We start from the raw sequence: 20,961 nt of genomic DNA on the forward strand, positions 1-20,961 counted from the left end.
AAGAGATAGAAATCAGCAGCATTGGAGAGAAAATGGGGCTGAGCCCAAGCAAAGCAAGGCTCGTTTTTCTTGCTCAGCTGAACAACTTAATACTATTATTTTTTAACATTGAATGCTTGAGACTTTAGGAATACCAAAGCTGAACCAACACCCAAGTTTTAGAACTGGCAGTTTCTGGGAGGAGAGAGATGAGGATTGGAAGGAAGAAAATGAGAAAACAAAGGTGAGAAATTAGAGCAAGGAGACTGGGAATGATAAGCAGAGGCAAACACATCTCAGCAATGAGGAGAAGTTAAATGAAAGCTATGTCATTTAGGCTGGAGAGATGGTTTCACGGGTCAGAGTGCTTGCTGTACATGAGTACCTGAGCTCATATGCATCTACATAAGTGTGTACCTGTAAGCCCAGTGCTTGGAAGGAGGAGACAGGCAGATGGTGGGGCTTGCTGTCCGCCAGTCTAGCTCCAAACTCAGTTAAGATTTTGGCTCAAAGGAGAGCAATAGATCAGGACATCTGAAATCTGCCTCTGGCCACATACATGCACATAGATGCACACATCTGCACAGGCATGTAGATATACCACATTCACACACACACACACACACACACACACACACACACACACACACACACAAGATGTGCTATTTATTGGCTTAGCTTGTAACGCTTCTGTGTATTGTCTCCATGCTTACTAATAAATTATTATTCTGCATCATGATCATCTCCATGGCTTTGTCTCACCTAAAAATGAGATTACAGACTCTGTTCCCATCTTACCAGGCCGTGCACACTCCACGGGAAATAATACATAGTTGTCAGCATATATCAAATAACTGAAACAAACTATAAATCTGATGAGCTTTGCCAACTTTAATGACAATATTTACACGCCATGGCTTTCCTTTTGTTATAAGTCTGGATGCATTTTCTACAATAAAAAGCAACATGACTGACTCTGTCCACCTTACTCAAGTTACAGTGAATTCAAAAAGAGAAGACAAATCTCACATCTGAATTCCAAGGAGTAATTTTAAAATCCTCAAAGGATATGCATTCTCCTAAGGCTACCCTAAGGGTATATGGTAAAGCGTGGTAACTGAAAGCAATGTTTTAAATTTTTATCTTGCTTCGTGTTTTGTTCTGGGGGTGAAATTATGGCTGTGTGTATACTAAGCACATTTTCCACCACTGAGCTACACCTCCAGCCCCAAAGCACAATGCTTTCAATCAAACAGACATAAACATGACTTTTGGAAGTCATGATTAGTGCTGTGTTTGAATGAGTTGAGGGGGGTAAAGGATAGATGCAATCTCATGAGATCACTGAGATGGTGAATTCACATGATCTTGCATGGTCTCAGTAGTCTATGTTAACGTGCATGGGTAGGGTAGAGGCTGATATTTTGGGTTTTAAGGACAGTGATAAATCAATGGAATAAGGCAAGTGTGTCTTTGACTGAGGCTGAGGCTGTTTTCAAACATGTCCCTGTCTTTGGCAGGAAAATTCCCGCATTGCAGTTCTGGAATCGGGGAGTTTAAGGATCCATAATGTGCAAAAGGAAGATGCAGGACAGTACCGATGTGTGGCAAAGAACAGCCTGGGCACAGCTTATTCCAAACTTGTGAAGTTGGAAGTTGAGGGTAAGAGGCAGCATGCGTCCATCACCGTCTGCTGGGAAGGCTATGCTCTGGACTGAGAAAGATGTGATGTAGGAAGCTGTGGTTCATCAGCTCTGAGGGCAAGACTATGACAACAAAGAAGTCAGAAGACATATCCCTAGCTTGAAAGATCAGGTTCTATCTATTGCCCCAGATGCTGATAAGTTTGACCATTGCAGCAAACAAAATTCATGATAATGACAAAACAAGATGGCACCATTTTAGTGTGACTTTTTGGCTTGGACAATTGCCTTATTTATAAATTTGGAGACAGTAATTTTATCTTTTAATACATTTGGATTGATTTCTAAACAATAGAAAAATGGAAAAATCTTTTTCAAATTAGGGCTTCACAAAAGATGAGAAAAATAAGATAATGAATCAAATATATAAAACATGGTCTTAATTCTGTGAACCATGTAGCAATTAATGCTTTCAACATAGTAATTGTTTGTAAAGTGTTTTTTTTTTTTATTAGTTAATTCAATAAATTGGTGGGAAAGATCCTTACTGAGAAACCAGAATCCAAACAAATTTTAGTGTTCTATTCCCTATTCATCTGGTTCTTTACCTAAAATTTTATCACATTTGGTTTAAAAATAGGAATTAGGATCCAAATGGGAGGGGGGTGGGGAGGAATGGGAAGGAGTAGAAGGAAGAAAAACTGTAATCAGGGTGTATTTTGTGAGAAAGCAAGCCTATTATCCACAAATGGGGGCAGGGGCGGGGGCAGGGGGCGGGGACTGCCAGCAGACCTGTACTGTGTGAGCTCCTCAGTTGTGAAATCCTTTCTAACTTTTCCTGTTCTGAGCCATGGATTCAAGAACTCTGACTTTTTTCTCCTCTGTAAAATCAAGTTTAAGGAATTAATAAGCTATTGATTATACCAGCAGTCTGGCCTTGAATGTACTTCACAGACAATGGCTACAGATTTTTCTGCTTTTATTTTTCTTTTCTGACTGATGAAATGTTGGATTAGATATACAAGCAGCAACAGTGATTAAATCAAGAAAGATTTTGATGGATCCCAGATTTTTGAGCCACCCCGCTCTGCTTTGGCTGAAATCTACCCTTTGCTGCAATTTCTCTTCTGACTCAGACTTTTACTGAAGTTGTTTTTATTTCCTGAGTAGCCCCATGTCCTTTCTCTCACAGTTTCAATTACCTCCTTTTCCATATCTGTCTCTAGTAGGGGCAACATTTTTATGGAGTCATTACACCAACTGCTCATAAAATTTCCATTAGGAAATGGCAAATAATACATATAATGTATAATATATCTTAGATAAGAACACATATTATAGATATATATCTTGACATAGTTCTCAATATAGTCGGTATAACTTAATACCTTCTAAACTATCAATTTTATGTAAGGATTAGGATGCAATTGACATTTTTTCCAGTGAAATCTAAATAAACATACAACTGCATTCAGAAACCTACCTCAGATACACTGAATTCCTGCCTAGGTCCAGGATTGCTTTGAATGCTCCATAGAATGGTGTAGAATGAATGTTGTCCATTCACATAAAATTCTACAAAAAGCATCCCTTATCAATCTATCAAATTCCAGCTATTAAAACAATTTGTTGCAAATTGACTTAGAGAAATTTATCACCAATACTAATTCGCTGGAGCCCATTTACACAGTCCGCTCTTTCCCTGCCGCTTAATTTTGAAACAATAAGATGGGACACCACGTCCGTCTTCCTAACACCAAAATGATCACGCTTGTTGCTTTGACTGTTAACATATGCTGGAGGTTTTTCAAACCTTCATTATGGCTGAGAGCACGTGCTAACATTTGAACTTCTCTAACAGTTGGTAAGACAATCATTTCAGCTCCTATGTCTATTCCACTTCCTCTGCTTCTGATCAAAATGCCCCCAAAGTGTGATATACTAGTACATCATAAGCATAGCATAAATGATATCTGTCATGATTTTTATTGCCATTAAGACATAAAAAGACCACAGCAAATCTGTTTTGGCTCAGGAAGTTCCTAAAAGTTGAAGTTGATTTCCTTGTTCACAAAGAGCTGGGCATATGCACAAGTTACAGTTCAGACAGAACCTACTTAAGGAAGAGTTGGTTCAACCTACAACTCAAAATGCATGGAAAAGTGATAGCAAGATAGTTGGGAGATGCCTCAAAATACCTGCAAATGCTTGCTGGTCCTGAAGAGGTGAGGGCTGAAGGCAAGGCTGGGTCATGTTTAGTTGGAACTGATAAATGTATGTATCTACCCACTTAGTAACTTCATGTTAGTTATGATATTGCTCTTTTGAAGCAGAACTCTACCCTGCTGTTTGAGGCTGTTTTATGCCAGCTACAGATGGGCATACCAATAGTAGCCTCTAACCAAATACACCAGGCATGTCAACACACTGTGTACAGTGCACTAAGCACATCTTAGCTGCCATAACAAATTATGAAAGAAATACCCTGTCACACGGGATGTACAACTCTTTTTAAATTACCATCTTCAGGCTTCCAGGTCTCTAAAGTGACAGACAATAGAGGTAGACAAATAACTACCTCTATTAGTTACTGTACTGTTGCTATGACAAAACACCATGACCAAAGCAACTCATAAAAGAAAGCGTTTAATTTGGCTTACAGTTTCAGAGAGTTGGAGTCCACAATGATGAAGCAAAGGCATGGCAGTAGGAACAGCTGAGAGCTCACATCTTGATTCACAAGCAGAAGGCAGAGAAGGCACACTGGGATTGAAATCTCAAAACCTAACCCTCAGTAACATGCCTTCTCCAACAAGGCCATACCTCTGAATCCTTCCCAAATAGTTCTGTCCACTGGGAACCATATATTGAAACATATGAGCCTATGGGGGTCATTCTCACCCAAACCACCATATTACCCTCTGTCTCATGTCAAAAGATACCACCTGTGACATGCAGACTTCCCAATGAAACTCAAGCTGGTCCAGTGAGTATGCCTTTCAGAAGGGATGGGATGCCTAGAATGCTAAAATGTCCTGTTGATCTAAATGCTTTACATTGAGGACCTCGTACACTTGTCACTCAGAGTACTTGTCAAAATAGGAAGGTCCTATGCTGTGCCATTTTGGGAAATCAAGGAACAGTGAGGGTTAAGGCAAGATGGTTCTCCAAGATATTGTCTAGAGCAGCATCAGGATGGAATCGAGAGAAGAAGAATCCAGAATCCTGTAAATGCAGAGAGAAAAAGAGGAGTGAGGAACAAGTTTTTCAATGAGCTAGGCACAAAGAGGCGAAGAGTCAGACTAGGGAGTGGCTAGAAAGACGGAGCATGTTAAAATATCCTAAGAAGGGAAATTTGACCATACAGAGGAGGGGGACACGGTCCAAGGAGCGTGGTACTTCGGCACTCACAGGGATTACACTCAGGGTTCAGGTGGAACTACAAACTTTATACGACCACATGTCCTGTTTTCCCAGGACAGTTCCGCTTCACACCTGTTGTCCTGGAATAATTATTAATAGAATCCCGCTTTTGCTTTCTGAAGTGACTAGGCTTCCGTGATACATTATACAGCTGCTCTCCTTAGGGGCAAGAAAACTTTCTTCCTTGGAGTAAGAAGGGAAATGGAGACATTTTCCAATACAAATCAGTTTATAAATCAGGCATTTTGGGTTTCAGAAGGCTGTTCTCATGGTCTCTGCTCCCTTTAGGATAACCTTACAGTAGGTTATCCTCTGTAAGGAGGGCATGGGGTGGGGGCAGGGGCAAGGAGAGTGGAAAGATTTTAAAATAGCTGTGGGATGGGAAGGATGACTCAGAAGGAAATGTGGGATTGAGGAACAACTTTAAGGTTTTAGGACAGGATCATGGATATGGAAGGAGGGGCCTCCTCTGCATGACTGAAGCATGGCCGAATCACGCTCCTCGCCAACAACACGAATTTTGATCTACTCTACAGATATATGTTTAGAAAAAATATGTTTACGTTATGTTTAAAGGCAAGACCTGAGTATTGGAATCTTGGCAGAAAGGAGAATAGGGCAAGAAAATATCCCCCAAGAGAGTGAAGTTCTGAATCCAGAATCTTTATGCATGAAATTCATGTAGCTTAATATCCAAACACTGACTCTAGGTGGGTTGAGGCCTGGGCTTAAATCTTATAGCTCTAGCAATAGGACAGATATGATGACATGAAAGCCTTCCTACTACAACAGTTTAGAAATTCAGGATTTTAGTGACATAATTCACGGTGATAAATTGTCAATATTTGGACACCAGAAATCATTAGAAATTGAGCAACTTTGTTACTAAGCTCCCAAGCAGGTTCCCCATTGCTCTGCGGCAGTGGGTGAGGTGCCCGTCTCCGTCTCCCAGTCTTAAGATCCATAGAGATGGGAAGACAAGGTTTTGGACCCCATAAGAGGTAGAAACAAACACTGAGACCCTTGCTTAGGGCTGAGAAGATTAGTGATGGCAAGAGGAGCCAGGATAATTCATGGGTGTGCAAAGACAGACAGGTAGACACACACACACACACACGCACACATGCACACACACACACACACACACGCATGCACACGCATTTGTATATCTTTTCCTGAATTTTAATTATGAGAGAGTAAAAGAAAGTCTTCTTAGAAACAAATATTAAACACTCAGAACACAGAGGTATGATATTAAATCAATACAACAATGCAGTCTGGGGATCCCTGGAGCGAGAAATGAACATAAAGAGTGAGTTGTAAGTGAAAAGTCTAACAAGAAAAATGTTGAAAGTGGAAGTGCCTTAATCAGGAGACACAAGAGTTTGATGGGTGAAAACAGTAAGGATGAGTTCGCAGCATGAATTGTAGCTGCGTGGGAAGGGACTCAAGCAAGTGTGAGTCAGCACAATGGAAAGGAATGCAGTCAGCAGAATTACACAGTAGGGAACATAAATAAATATGCTCAAAGCAGTTAAAGACACAAAAGGAGGAACAGTTAAAAAATGTATGTTTGCAGATTAAAATTCCAACCTGGAGGAGAGGGGCTTCTGAAGTCTCATCCCCACAGAGTAGCTATTGGCAGTCACTGGCAGTCCATGGCTGTTAGGGAGTGGTCATGCCTCAGTGGATGACCTCACACCCATGCGAATATGGGCATCGCTGATTGGACCCATTGTGAGATGAGAAAATAAATTAAGAAGAAGAGGATGTGAAGTGAGGAGTGGGGATGGATATGAGCAAGTTGTATTGTATGCATGAGGGAAATTTTCAAAGAATAAATTAAACAGTATTTTAGAAAGATGAAAGGCAATTTTGAGCTGGGCAGTGGTGGCACACCCAGCACTCATGGAGGCAGAGGCCGGTGAATCTCTGAGTTCAAGGCCAACCTGGTCTACTGAGTGAGTTCCAGGACAGCCAGGGCTACACAGAGAAACCCTGTCTTGAAAAACAACAATAGAAAGAAAGAAAGAAAGAAAGAAAGAAAGAAAGAAAGAAAGAAAGAAAGAAAGAAAGAAAGAAAGAAAGGAAGGAAGGAAGGAAGGAAGGAAGGAAGAAAGAAGAGGAGGAGAAGAAAAAAGAAAAGAAAAAGAAAACAGAAAGGCAATTTTGAGAAAATACTTTTAATAATGAAAAATATAATGGATAAAATTGAAATCTGATGGAAGAGTAATGATAGAGACAAAGAGATCTTTAATTCATTTAAAAAACCACTTTAGAATTTGACACCAGTGCAACTAGATTTAAAAAGATGAAAAAAGATGAAATGAGTTTAGAAATAATGAAAAATATGATAACATAAAATTAAAAAACAAAAACAAAAACAGTCCTCAAGAACATGATTGAGAATGTACCAGATGTAATGGAAGACTTAAACCCTCAAGTAGGCCATGAACATCAAGTCCTGATCAGTCAACAGAGTCAGCTTTATCCAGATGTATCATAATAAAACAACTAGATGTTATTGAAATGTTGAAGAAAAGACAATTGCATGCAAAGAATAACACACTGAGCAATCACTTTCAAATTAGTTGATAATTTGGGATAGTTTAATGGTGGTCTTTAAAAAAAAATATCAACCTTTAAGATTTACACAGATTTGTCATAATAATTTAAATTCTGACCTGTCTAAATAAAAATTTATATAAGTAGCCGGGCAGCGGTGGCTCACGCCTTTAATCCCAGCACTCTGGAGACAGAGACAGGTGGATCTCTGTGAGTTCAAGGCCAGCCTGGTCTACAGAGCGAGATCCAGGACAGGCACCAAAACTACACAGAGAAACCCTGTCTCGAAAAACCACACACATGAAAATTATATAAGTATATTTGAGATTAGTTGCTACAAAGTTGCATATAATAGCAAAAACTAAAAAGAATTATAATGTATATCAATAAAAAAGGAGACTATGATGAAATTCTATCCAGCCATTAAAAAAGAATGAAATAGATTTTTGTTTTGTTTTGTTTTGTTTTGTTTTTTGAGACAGGGCTTCTCTGTGTAGCTTTGCGCCTTTCCTGGGACTCACTTGGTAGCCCAGGCTGGCCTCGAACTCACAGAGATGCGCCTGGCTCTGCCTCCCGAGTGCTGGGATTAAAGGCGTGCGCCACCACCACCCGGCGAAATAGATTTTTATGTCTAAGAATATCCATCACACATATTCTGAGTCTCATTTTCCCCATCTTTAAAATACAAACAAAACCACCATCTATATCTTAAGTTGCCATGAGCATTGGTTAATACAGGCATATAGTGAACAATACATAATTATTTTCAGGCTATGTTTTTTCTTCTTTAATAAGTCCTTGCACTGGGATTACCACATACTTGAAAAATACCAATTAATTACCTATATAATTGTTCATAAGTTAAAAAAAAAAGCTAAACACCATTGCATGTTATAAGATATGCTAGAGTAAATGTATATCAGAGCTAGTAGCCTGCATCTTCCCGTATAGAATTATGTGAGCAGCTACTTGGATTACAGAATTCAAATAGTCCTATGCTTTTTGAACCTTTGTAGAGAGACTTTTCTAGTTAGAAACAGTTAATACACATGTTCATGCTTTGAAAAAGTATACCTTCCAAACATTGCACTGCTCTGATGAGATATCGTGAGTCTTTCCATTCATCAGTGTGATGTGTTGTTTTTGCAGACTTGTTGTTCCATGATGTTCTGGAACAAATTCAAGGATGGGAAAAGTTTAGTCAAAAGCCATCGATCTAGCCTAGAGGTTGACTAGCACTCGCTTTCAGTTGAAGAATATTGGGGTGAGGACCTGGGTGAGCAGAATACAAAGCATGCCCTTCCCTCAGGGAATGAAATCAATCCAAGAAGCCATCTGCCTGACATTTACAGAGGAAGTAGACAGAACTTTCTAGATAGAGTAGGTGAAGGGGTCATAGAATAAGTACATGCCTAGATTCTCTGTGCACCTGGCTCCTTTTTGTACTGACAAGCAGAAACCTGAAATTTTTGTTCAGATTCTCTAGCAGTTTGGAGGCTCACGCATGAACACTGAGTTTGGGCTCTGATCTTCATGAGTGCTTTCCAGCATCACTGGCTACTGACTTACAGCAAAGAGGAAAATATAAAACAAATTTAAGTTCCCGTAGAAAAGGGCAGCACTCTTCGAGGTGAGACCTGAGGAGGTACACTGGTTAGACCTTGTCAGGGAGTTCCTGATGTTTCCCGAATTCCATAGTCATCTGGACTGCAGAAAAGGGCTGTTAGTCTCATGACTATGCCCACCCTCCTATGGAAGATTGACTTTGTCTCTGGGACCTTGGGAACAATGAATTTAGGATAAGTTTTACGGCAGGAAACAACCAGGAAAATCTATTTGATCTCTTACATAAACCCCAAAATGCTCATTTTTAGTATTTGGCCATATATCTTGGTCACATTGTAGAATCATCAGTTTCTTACAATCAGGGATGGCTATCTTTATCCCTTTATTGTGCACGTCAATGCTTATTGGAATTGATCTTACAGAGGCTAAAGGAAGACGTACCTAGACTGTGGTTTTTCAGCCTTTAGCTATGGCCATTCCTTAACTATCTCCAAATATGAGAATTAATATCCAGCTATCAGAAATAAGCTAAGCATACTAGCTTATAAAGCTGCCTTCTATTAGACTAGAAATTATCTTCTCCTTGCCATCACTTATCTTAACCAAGTCCCACAGAAGCAAAAATGCCATTTTCCCCAGTGGAATGGTGCCATACAAAGTTTTGCTCCTCAAGGAATTGTTACCCTTTGTTATTTTTGTTAGGTTGAAATCAGAGACAGTGACTTTCCAGTGGTGTAGAGTAGGAATATTTTTCTCAAGGGCAAGTCCTGCCTACCTAATAGGCTCTACATTTTACTTAGATATGGTTCACATCCAAAGAGTGAGCCAAAGTGTTTTCTTGTGTATCTGATGTTTCCCCCTGAGCACCTCTAAAGCCAGGGGCAGATACTCAGTGGCCCAGGGAGATGACACTGGAAAGTGCTGATGTGAATGGGAAGGCTGGCTTTCAAAGTCAGATGGTCACTGGGAACAACTCTGCAGGGATAGATTGAATTTCGTCTCCCATTCTCCCTTTAAACAGATTCATCTTCTCATTTTATGAGTATGTATGTGTGGTGCCTGAGTGTATGTGTGTACATCACATGCTTGCAGGTAACAACAGAGTTGAGAAGAGGGTGTCAGATCCCCCAGAGCTGGAGTTACAATCAATTGAGAGCTACCTGTCCTGGGTGCTGGGAACTGAACCCTGATCCTCTGCAAGAGCAGCAAGTGCTCTTCACCTGTAAGCCATCTCTCCAGCCCCTTTGCTCCTATTCTTAACCAGTGGCATAAACCTCTTTAAAATATATTTAATAAATAGTAATTAATCCTACAGAACTAAAACATTTTTAGTATGATGGTGTATTTTTTTCTTGTTTTTGTGGTCATATGGGTCTTTGCTATAAGCCTTTTCATCATTGGGAAGGACCCGGCTACAATGCATGGTTTTTTAAATTTTTGTTTTGTTTTCATTTCCTTGTGTTCTTGACTTAACCATGGGTGACAGGATTTCCTTATCTGGCACTGAATATAGATCTTACTGCATCATGTAGATATCACATCCACATGAGTCCTGTTAGATGAAGAAAAATGAAATGAGTGGAGAGTTCTCAAGACCCAAATTAAAACAGATTGATGTTGGAATGTGCCAAGATCCCTGGTGACGGCATTATCTCTTACGAGTTGGCTTGCTTCTGGCATTTTAAGCTATGGAGAAATAAAGGTTGGACAGAAAGGAAGCTGGAGCTGCCTGAGACTTCCTGGAGCTTTCACTGTGTGATGTGGCTTAATCTCTATACAAAAGGGGCACATGAGAGCCAGAGGGGGCTGGAAGCGGACAAGAATGTGTACAGAGTCCTTCTATGTAAAGGGCTGCTGTATGCTTCTCTAACATTTAGCTTCTTCTGTGTCCACGAGGCTTTGAAAAGCACATCTTATCTCCACATGAACAGGAATGTTGGCAGTAGGGAGGGAAAGCAAGCAGTGTGGAAATTTTAAGTGGCTCCAGGACATGAGTCTCTGTTCCTAGTCTGGGCACCCGAGGGCTATCAACAGTTTTCCTGCAGTCTGGAAGCTTTACTTGCATACCCATGCAGCTGGCCAAGTCTAGAAACTTGTCTCCTCGAGATTTTTTTTTCAAACAACCAAGTAGATCCTCCTAAACTAAATACACAACGATGTGTCTCTGTCTGCCTGTCTGTCTACCTATCTGTCCATCTATCCACCCACCTATCAATCTATCTATCTATCTATCTATCTATCTATCTGTCTGTCTGTCTGTCTATCTATCTATCTATCTATCTATCTACCCATCTATCTACAACTTATCCACCCACTTAGTTGTCCATCTACCTACCCACCTACCACCTATCTACCTATCTTCCTATCTACCTATTCACCTATTTTCCACCCACCCACCCATCCATCCACCCATCCATCCATCCATCCATCCATCCATCCATCCATCCATCCATCCATCCATCCAACTATCATCTATCTATGTCATTGATCTACTTAGCTACAAGCCCACCAATCTCTTGATCATCTATCATATTTCTGAAGTTTATACTAATAAACATACATATAATAGATAGCACTGTTTTCACAATCTTAGACTTCTGCCTGCCTCCTCTGTTGGAGATCAGATTTTCCTGTTGCATTTACAAGAGTGGAATCAATTGTGTAATATTTATATCACATTTGACTTGCTTTTTCCTTTGTTTATGCTACAGCTCTTAATATGACAAATGCCACAGAGAGAGGTATTTAACCCCATGTGTGCTGTGTCTCAGTGATTGCAGTTTGAATGGATGTGCAGTGGTCCTGTTCTCAGCAGCAGGTCTACTTGTTGGATGCCACTAACAGGTTTGCTTTGCTGTCGTGAGTAGATCCTGCATTTAAAATCAAACAAAAGAAAAAGGACTAAGCCTCTGATATCCCTAGGGGCTATCTTTGGCAAAACTAAATCTGCATGATTTGATAGGTGCATGCTCCAAGAAGAGTCTGACCTACTGATTTGGATGTTCTGTGTGGTTTCCTAGAGTTCTGTAAGACCTTAGGGGAAGAATGTGACAATGGTCCTGTCTTTGTAGACTTGTCACTAAAGACTCCAAGGAATAGAAGGTACATTAGTAATTATATTACTGAATAAATAACCATGTAAGTCAGAGGGATGTGGAGGCCCTTTTAATTTACTCTAAAGAAAATAGGCTTGAAAACAAGTAAATGGTTTGTTCAATGTTTATTTATTTATTAATTATTTGAAATGAGAAGTAAATTTGAACAGAAATTGATGGTCTCTAGTTAGAGGAAGTTTTGATTTTCACTTTCTGTGTATTAAAATGACTGGTCTCATTTTAAAACACAGAAATACACATATACAGAATAGGAAACTTTAATAAAATAATATACCTAACAAACATGACCGATCAATGTTCCAGGTGCTAAGTGATAGATAAAAGTTACTCTGTTGTTTGGGGGGCTTAAATTCAAATTGAAAATTCATGTATTTGGATGCAAAGAGACCATGGAAAGCTTTTTAAATTCTATGATGAGCAGGAGTTCAAGTAATTTTACCTTTAGTTATTTTCCTCAGACATCAAATGTATAGTTTTGAGATTTGAATCAGTATATCTGCCTCCATGAATGAGAGTCTATGTAATGTATGATTCTTGGAGGGAACATACTGTTCTGGCTAACAGCATATGCTCCAGATTGTCATGGAAACTGGATGGGCTCCAGAGCCTAGGATAAATTTCCTGAGTTCAAAACCTGGGTCCTCCACTTGCCACTTAAGTAGAGTTAATTAAATATTTTTTGCAATCCCAAACAATGATGTTAACATTCATGAAGACGATAACAGTCCTTTATTTCATGTGTCAACTGCATCTTTGAGGCAGAAACAATGCAATTCATCAATGGCAAAACAGAAATTTTTATTTAAAACAGATCATTTTTATTAAGTTTGAGTCTATCAGAATTGTAATCATTACTTTACATCTGGAATGGGGGGGCATAAGAAATAAGTTAATTTGCAGATAATGAAATTTGATATCAAGGTTAGCAATAGAACGAGGGGGTCCTGGTTTCCTAGACCATCTTCCACCATCCATTTGTGACTCCTTCTTGTACACAGAAGTAGCAAGGATCAGGCCTCCGGAGGGGTTGCATACTAATTGGCTGGACCTGGGTGTTAATCCTGGTTCTGCTTACTAGTTACAAAAGTTTGAATAACTTATTTGACCTTTGAAAGTCTATTTCTTCATGTGTAAAAAAAGAGAGGGAGGGACGGAGATACTGAGAACAGAGTTCTCCAGATGAGCAGAGCAGTGTCCACGGCAGCTTCTCATAAATACTAGCTGTGCTCAGAATTCTCATCTGCTGCAAGCATTGTTATAAAGCTTGATGACTTCTATCCAGAGCAAGCTTCTGGCTAGGTTTCTCATATTTCATAAACAGAATGTCAACATTCCCGACTGCTCATCTGGGTTCCAAAGAACATAAATCCACCCTCAATCAGCATCGCCTTGCACCTGCATGCCTGCTGCTTGTTAGAGATTATAGCTTTGCTTTGGCCCCACTGTGATGAGTGGTGTTGGAAAGCTTATGGAAGGAGGTGTATGAAAGAGGAACGTGTTTTTAGTAGCACACCGGAAAGAAGCTATGAGGGGACAACTTCTCTAGAAAAAGAAAAATATATATAACACGAATACAAGAACAATTTGTGTTCCCCAAGCTTGCATCATTTTTCACTCTTTATAAAAATGGATATTTGCCCCCAAAGTCTTGTCAGGAATATTGGTTTTTCTATCACAGTGTTCCTAAGTAAATCTCAAGTAAAAACTGATTTAAAACCTTAGCAACTGAAGGAAATGGACAAAATAGCATGTCTAAGCTCCGTCCAGTAATGTCTCATATGCCTCATCGTCTTGCACTGTTTCCAGCACCCCCACCCCCTGTTCTGGGATGTATCTCAGAATAGGGTTTGCAACCTAGTTGTGTCTAGTAAACTGAATGGATCAGATATACTATTTTTTTTTAATTTCATGGCAGAATTGTACCCATCTCATTGCCTGTATGGAAGAGCTAGCTGTAAAGAGGATTTAGTGTCTGAAAGTACTCACTGCTGCTCTTGGAGAGTACTGGAGTCTGGTTCCAGCACCCACATGAGGTGGCTAATAACCACCTATAACCCCAGCTCCAGGAAAGCCGGCACACCTCTTCTGGCTTGCTTGGCCGTCTAAAGATGATTCATGAGCTACATTTTAAGAAACAGTGACTTGAAGATGTCTACTTAGAATGTCACTAATCCTTATGCATCTTAAAAGTCTAAACAGATAGCTTACCCACAAGTAATAAGACATAAATGTCATAATTTAAAATTATTATATTGTTTAGTGCTTACTATGTTTAATGTAATAAGATAGCTTAGAAAGACATGAAAAAATTAAGATGTGTATCAGTCAACTTTCTGTTACTGTGACAAAATGCCCAAGACAACCAACTTAAAAGGAGGAAAGGCTTGTTTTGACTAGCCATTCTGAAGATTTTTGTCAATGGCCACTTAGCCTTGTGGTGGCCTTGAGTCTAGGGCAGCACAATACATCATGTAGGGAGTGTGTAAGAAAGGAGACTTGTGTTCACTTAAGAGTGGCCTGGATGTAAAGACTGGGTTCCATATCTTCTTCAAGGGTGGTTCCAGTGACCTAAATTCTTCCCAACCAGTTCTACCTCCTAAAAGTTTCACCACTTCCTAATAGAGAACCTTATAGCACATAGGCCATTGGGAGATATTCAAGGTCCAACCCATAACAAATGTGTTCATGTCTTGAATATTTCCAAAAGGAGTGAAAAGTCATGGGAAATTCAGAGCTTCAGAAAGGTGGGACCCAACAGATCTTTGACGATGAAAAGCCATCCATTGTGTGGCTCACACCTCAGTGAGAGAGGAAAAGAAGATGAACAGGGGTAAGGAATGTAGATCTATCATGCACACAGAGAGCCTGACTCTGACCCATACTCAGAGAGCAGTAAGAAGGGAGAGTCTGGGGCAGCATCTATTAGTGGTACTACAAGGGCCACTAAGGCCTGTGACTTGAATCAGGCTCTCACTGAGGTCCTTTTTGATTCCATTATGTATCAAATATATTTTTTAAATGATGATGTGAGTGTGGAAATCTACAGTTTGGAGGCAGATGGCCCTATTAAACACTCAGAATCCCACCTAAAAAGTCACAGATATTACCAGCCCAAGCCATTTAGTAAACCAGAATACTGTGGTGCTATTTCAGACTAAGGTGGTTAAGGCTGGTAGGCTCCTATTTGTTTTTCTAGCTAAAAGTTCTAGTTGAAAAATAAAAGAAAATAATTGATTTTTTGAGCTTCAATCAAGAAGAAAATTTGATAGATGACCTTAATTTTTATTTATACCTGCCGTGGCTATATAAGATTAGGAGAAGTTGGGTGGATGACACGTGGAACTTTCTATATTTGCAAAGCTTTTGTGAGTGGAAAATTATTTCAGTTACAGAAGTTTTAGAAGGGTAGCCTTCGAAGGATTTCTCCTCCTGTAATTAACTAGTTCAACTTCTCTTCTCACCAAAGCTGAAGGCGATTTTTCTTTGAAAAAGTACTTTGGAACTGAAGCCCAAGTCTTTATTAGCCGATGGCTAAAGTGAGGTATTTTCAGGACCAACTTAATAAAAGGAAAATTCTTTTTTATCATTGTACTACCTACAGATAAGCCTAAGCATCCAACAAGTGAGTTCACTAGGCTCTGCTCTGATCAACTCGGTAAATATTTCTTTCTCATGCTTGTTAGTCACCAATCCTATTTATGAGCTAGAAAAATGCTATGATCCTAAAGGTCACGGACATGTCTTTGATGCCAGCAGAGTCTTGGTCTTATGAGGTGATAGCTCTTCCTTTGAGGACTCAGTGCAGAGCCATGGTGAGGATGGGCTTTCCGGTCCACTTCCTCCAGGGATGGAGCCACAGTGGGGACTGCCTCATGCCTGCTCTGCTCTGCTTCAAAAGAAGAGACAGATAGTAATACCAGGGTCCTCTTTGTTTGCTTCCAAGGGTCAAAAAGAGAATCCAAGCTTTTTTTTTTTAAAGTTTATTATTATTTCCAGATTTTCTTTTAATAATTGAAAAACAAAAGTGTAATCTGTTGAGAAACAGAGTTCTGTAGAGCCACAGCACAATTGCTCTTCAACCCTCTTTTGTTCAGTTAATGAAAAATAAATAAATGAAAACTATTAAAATGACCCCTTGGGCTGTTGATAGCATTCGTCTACTAAGAGGTGTCTCTTAGTCAATGATTCTTAGAAAACACAGTTCTAGAAGAGATTAAAATAACCTACAGAGATTCACATCCATGGTTTAGCATCAGTATCTATAGAATGAATTTGTCTTTCCACAGAGTAGTTCCTCTCTTAGATAGTTTAGTTTAGGAATGAAGTTGTGAACATGCTTTTAAAAGCTATAAAAAAAAAAGTCACACATAACATGATCAATATCCAAAAAGCAGGGAGCTAAGGCAGGCCAACATTAAACATAAAATAAAACCTCCTGTGAAGTATGTTGAAGGGACAGAACAGCCTTCATGTGTCAGAAGGGTATCCTAGAAAGATAGATAGATAGTTAGATAGATGATAATAGACAGATAAACAGATAGATGATAGACAATTGATAGATCATAGATAAATGATAGATAGATAAATAGACAGACAGATGGACAGATGATTGATGACAGACAGATAGATAGATGATAAAGATAGATAGATAGATAGATAGATAGATAGATAGATAGATAGATAGATAGATAGATAGAAATCTCACTTCAGTCTTTGCCTCTGGTGCTTTGTAGCTGTATCCTCAATCAATGGTTTATAATTATTTATTATTATTATTATTATTATTATTATTATTATTGACAGGTTCATAAAATCCTGCCTTTTAATTTTTAAAAATTTAATATTTTATTAATAATTTATTATTAAATTAATAATTTATTCTTTTACAAATTTGTTGTGTTATAATATATTTTGGTCACCTCACTCAGTCCAGCATTCTCTCATCCCCTCTCACCTCCACACAGTCCCCCTTCCTCCCATTAAGTTCCTATCCGTATTTTATATCTTTGAAAATATTTTTAGAAAATTTATACATGTGCTCAATGTTTCTTGATTATATGCATACCCCATTCCCTTCCTCAAGCTTCCCCCATTTTTTCCAAGTATCTCCCATCTTTTCATGAATTTTCAATCTCCACAATTCTGAGTTGGGAGTCGATCACTCCGTTTTTTTCTTCTGGGTGAAAAAACTGAAATTTGCAGAAGTCGAGCAAGAACCAGATTTTAAAAAAAAAAAAAAAACAGCAAGCAGTAAAATTAAAATTAAAATTTTCAGATCCAACACTGGGGTGGTTCCAGGGTATCATATATAAACACCAGGAGATTATTTTAGTCATGAGTACGGTTTCCCAGTTTCTGAGATTGTCCTTAGCAAAATCCCCGGAATTAGATAAAGCTGTGGTACCAGAGACAGGATTCTCTGAGGCACTAACTGCAAGGAAAGCTACAAACATCTAAAGGAACAGTGCAGAACTGACAGACGATCTTCAGAAGACAGGATCTTTTTAAAAGGCAAATAAAATCCCAGTGTTTTATATGGGTGGGATAATTTTTATTTCTCCTTGACAAACACTGTAGGAATTTTCTTTAATCTTCGTCTTTAATACAATGACCACGTGAAGTCTCTGTGTAACAGAATGGTCAGGAGCTCTGTTTGGAAGGTGCACGTAGAAACCAGGGGAACTTGGCTTACAACCTGCTGTTTTGAGAAGCTGCTTTGTAGCATTCATAATTGTTCTATTTTAGTTTTATGGTCCATAAATTTATACCGTGGCACAAAAGTAAATTGTACTTGGACCCGAGTAGAAGACATGATTTTCTTTTTCTCCTTCATTTACATTTTTAAAAAATTATGACTTTCTCTTTTAAAGGTTGGCCTTGTCGTCTAAAATAGGTCCCTTAGCCTCACATTGAATGATCAACTCTCAACATGCTCCTGTTAACAGCTTCATTTGAAATTATTTTATTGAATGCATGTACATTATTGTTCTAAATCCCCTTTGTAAGTTGTGGTTTTAACTTTTGGGCAATGTTGCTCTTTTTCTCTCTGATTTTTTAATCATAAATTCTGTTCTATTGGATATTAATTTTGTTGATACATTTTCACTTGAGGTTTTCTCATTGCTTTGTCATCTTTGATTGCTTCATTTCTAACCTTGTTATGATGTAAGCAGAAGACAGTTTGATTTGTAAAAATAATCCAGTCCAAGAGAATTGGTTGTTTTTAGTAGATAAGTTTAGTCATCTATACTTTATTTGAAAACTTATTTCTAATATTTGTTAGAGTTAAGTAATTAACCAATTAATTAATTTACAGGGCCTTTCTAGATAGCTCAGGCTAGCCTTGAACTTGAATCCTTTTGCCTCAGCCTCAGGATTCTACTTATCTTTACTATGTGTTGATTTTGCTGTTTATTTTATCTGCTTTCTTTTTATCCCAACCCCTCTCCCTGCTGAATGTATTGTCCCCTCTTTTTTCCATTCCACACAGCTTGCTGATTCTGACATTAGAGTCATCATTTCTGCTTTAATGGTGACTTTGACATTTTTAACACAGAGATGGTGCTTTTGTTCTAACAGTTTAAAGTCACAGGATATCACAGTTAATATTCCTGCTAAGATGAGACACCAGGTTCTATACCACTATTTCTTTCTCATGTTTCTTTTCTCTTTATATGTTCAGTTTCTCATTTCTTAAATACAGTCTTCATTAGTTCCTTCCATGGTAATCTATGGGTACTAGACTCTGTCTTCTTTTATTTCAGATTTTTAAAATATATTTTATGTATATAGGTGTTTAACCTGCATGTCTGTCTGTGTACCACATGCTTGCCTGGTACCTGAGGAGGCTAGAGAGGGCATCAGATCCCCTGGAAATGGAGTTACTGTTGTGACCTTTCATGTGGGTGCTGGGAATTGAACCCCTGTCCTCGCAAGGGAGGCTAGCACTCTTAACCTCTGAGCCATTTCTCCATGTCTTCTTTTACATGGAATTGTTCTTGGTTTACCCTCATGCTTTACATGAGCTTTGAAATACCAATTGGCAGATGTTTTCTGTCAGTGTTACCCCATGACTTCTCATAATAAATGATGGAAAATTCTCGGTCATTCTTGTTCTGTTGTTGGTAAGCCAGCTCCGGTTTCTGGTAGCTTTGGCATTTTTCTTTCGATCTTTGACAATCAATGCTTTTATCCTAGCTTGTCATAGGGCCTGTGCCAGTTATCTATTAATGTGTAATAACTCACCTGGAAACTCGATGGCTAGCCAGGCAGTGGTGGTGCACACCTTTAATCCCAGCACTGGGGAGGCAGAGCCAGGCAGATCTCTGTGAGTTCGAGGCCAGCCTGGTCTACAGAGCAAGATCCAGGACAGGCACCAAAGCTACACAGAGAAACCCTGTCTCAAAAAACCAAAAAGAAAAAACTCAATGGCTAAAGACAACGGACAACATCGTTGCCATGTGTCGGGAATCATGGAGTGATTTTGCTGGGATACTCTGGGTCATATTTACAGTTGAAATGTTGACTACTTCACTGTTTTGAAAGTTTGATAAGTTGGAGGAGCCAGGTCCAACTTGGCATGCCCACAGGTTAGTTCTAGTTGATTCTGGCTGGTGACAATCCTCAGTTCCTTCTCTTGTGGGTCCATGTACAGGGCAGCTTGAGTGTCCTTACAACAAGTTACAGCTTTACTTAGTGTTTTCCTGAGATCCACTGGAGAACAGGGTGGATTTTCTTTCTCTTTTTAACAGTCCAGACTCAGAAGCCATGAAGTCACTTCTGCCACCTTCTATGTGTTAGAAATGAGTCATTAAATTCAGCGTGCTCTTGAAGGAGAGAAACCAGGCAGCTTTCTTTTCCTTAGGGAGGACACAGTTAAAAACACAAATGTCGGCTTATAATTATTAATCTTCCTACACATTCATTTCCTAAGTGACTTATGGTTCTGCTTCTGGTCGGAATGACGAAGACGTTTTCAAGTATTTCGGTAAAGAAAGAGCTCTGAGACCAAGGCAAAACCATTTGACTCCACCATACAGCTTGTGTTGCCTGTAGTGCTGTTCTAAAGGCCTCACAAGTGATGACGACTTTCTGATTTCTTTTTTTTTTTTTTTTTTTTTTTTGGTTTTTCGAGACAGGGTTTCTCTGTGTAGCTTTGCGCCTCTCCTGGAACTCACTTGGTAGCCCAGGCTGGCCTCAAACTCACAGAGATGCGCCTGGCTCTGCCTCCCGAGTGCTGGGATTAAAGGCGTGCGCCACCACCGCCCGGCGACTTTCTGATTTCAACGGCCACAACTTTAGTATTTCTAGTGATCCAGATGTTTAGTGCTTCTAGAGATCCAGATGTTGCTACAAGTTGAGACAGTTACAACCTCATCTCTTCACACACTGCCTCTCTGCCCTTCCCCTCTTCTAAGTCTTTCACGCTCTTGTGATGTCAGGAGAGCCTCGAATCTCTTCCACCATCTTCCCAGATCTTCCATGGTTTCCCCTCCCTCTCTGTAAGCACTGAGGGCTTCACAAATTCTTAAGTGTCAACTTCTTTCTCGGTGATTCTTCAATCAGCTTGTCTAGGTCCAAATTTATTATGTGTGTCGTAGGTATATGAATTTTAGCTGTTCTGTTTTTTCTTTTGAAAACTTTTATTCTGTTTTGATTTCTAGCATTTG

The 20,961-nt window shown here is 39.2% G+C and overlaps 1 protein-coding gene across 6 annotated transcripts in view; it reads left to right on the forward strand.

Moving 5' to 3' along the window:
* Musk (muscle associated receptor tyrosine kinase) overlaps positions 1-20,961 on the forward strand; it is a 91,177-nt gene that overhangs the window by 15,858 nt on the left and 54,358 nt on the right. For all 6 annotated transcript variants that reach the window (XM_059255772.1, XM_059255773.1, XM_059255776.1 and 3 more), the window contains exon 5: positions 1,500-1,641. In XM_059255772.1, coding sequence (XP_059111755.1) covers positions 1,500-1,641 — 142 coding nt within the window. The remainder of the gene's footprint in view (positions 1-1,499; positions 1,642-20,961) is intronic.

Source organism: Peromyscus eremicus, chromosome 2, assembly GCF_949786415.1.
Source record: "Peromyscus eremicus chromosome 2, PerEre_H2_v1, whole genome shotgun sequence".
Taxonomy (NCBI): domain Eukaryota; kingdom Metazoa; phylum Chordata; class Mammalia; order Rodentia; family Cricetidae; genus Peromyscus; species Peromyscus eremicus.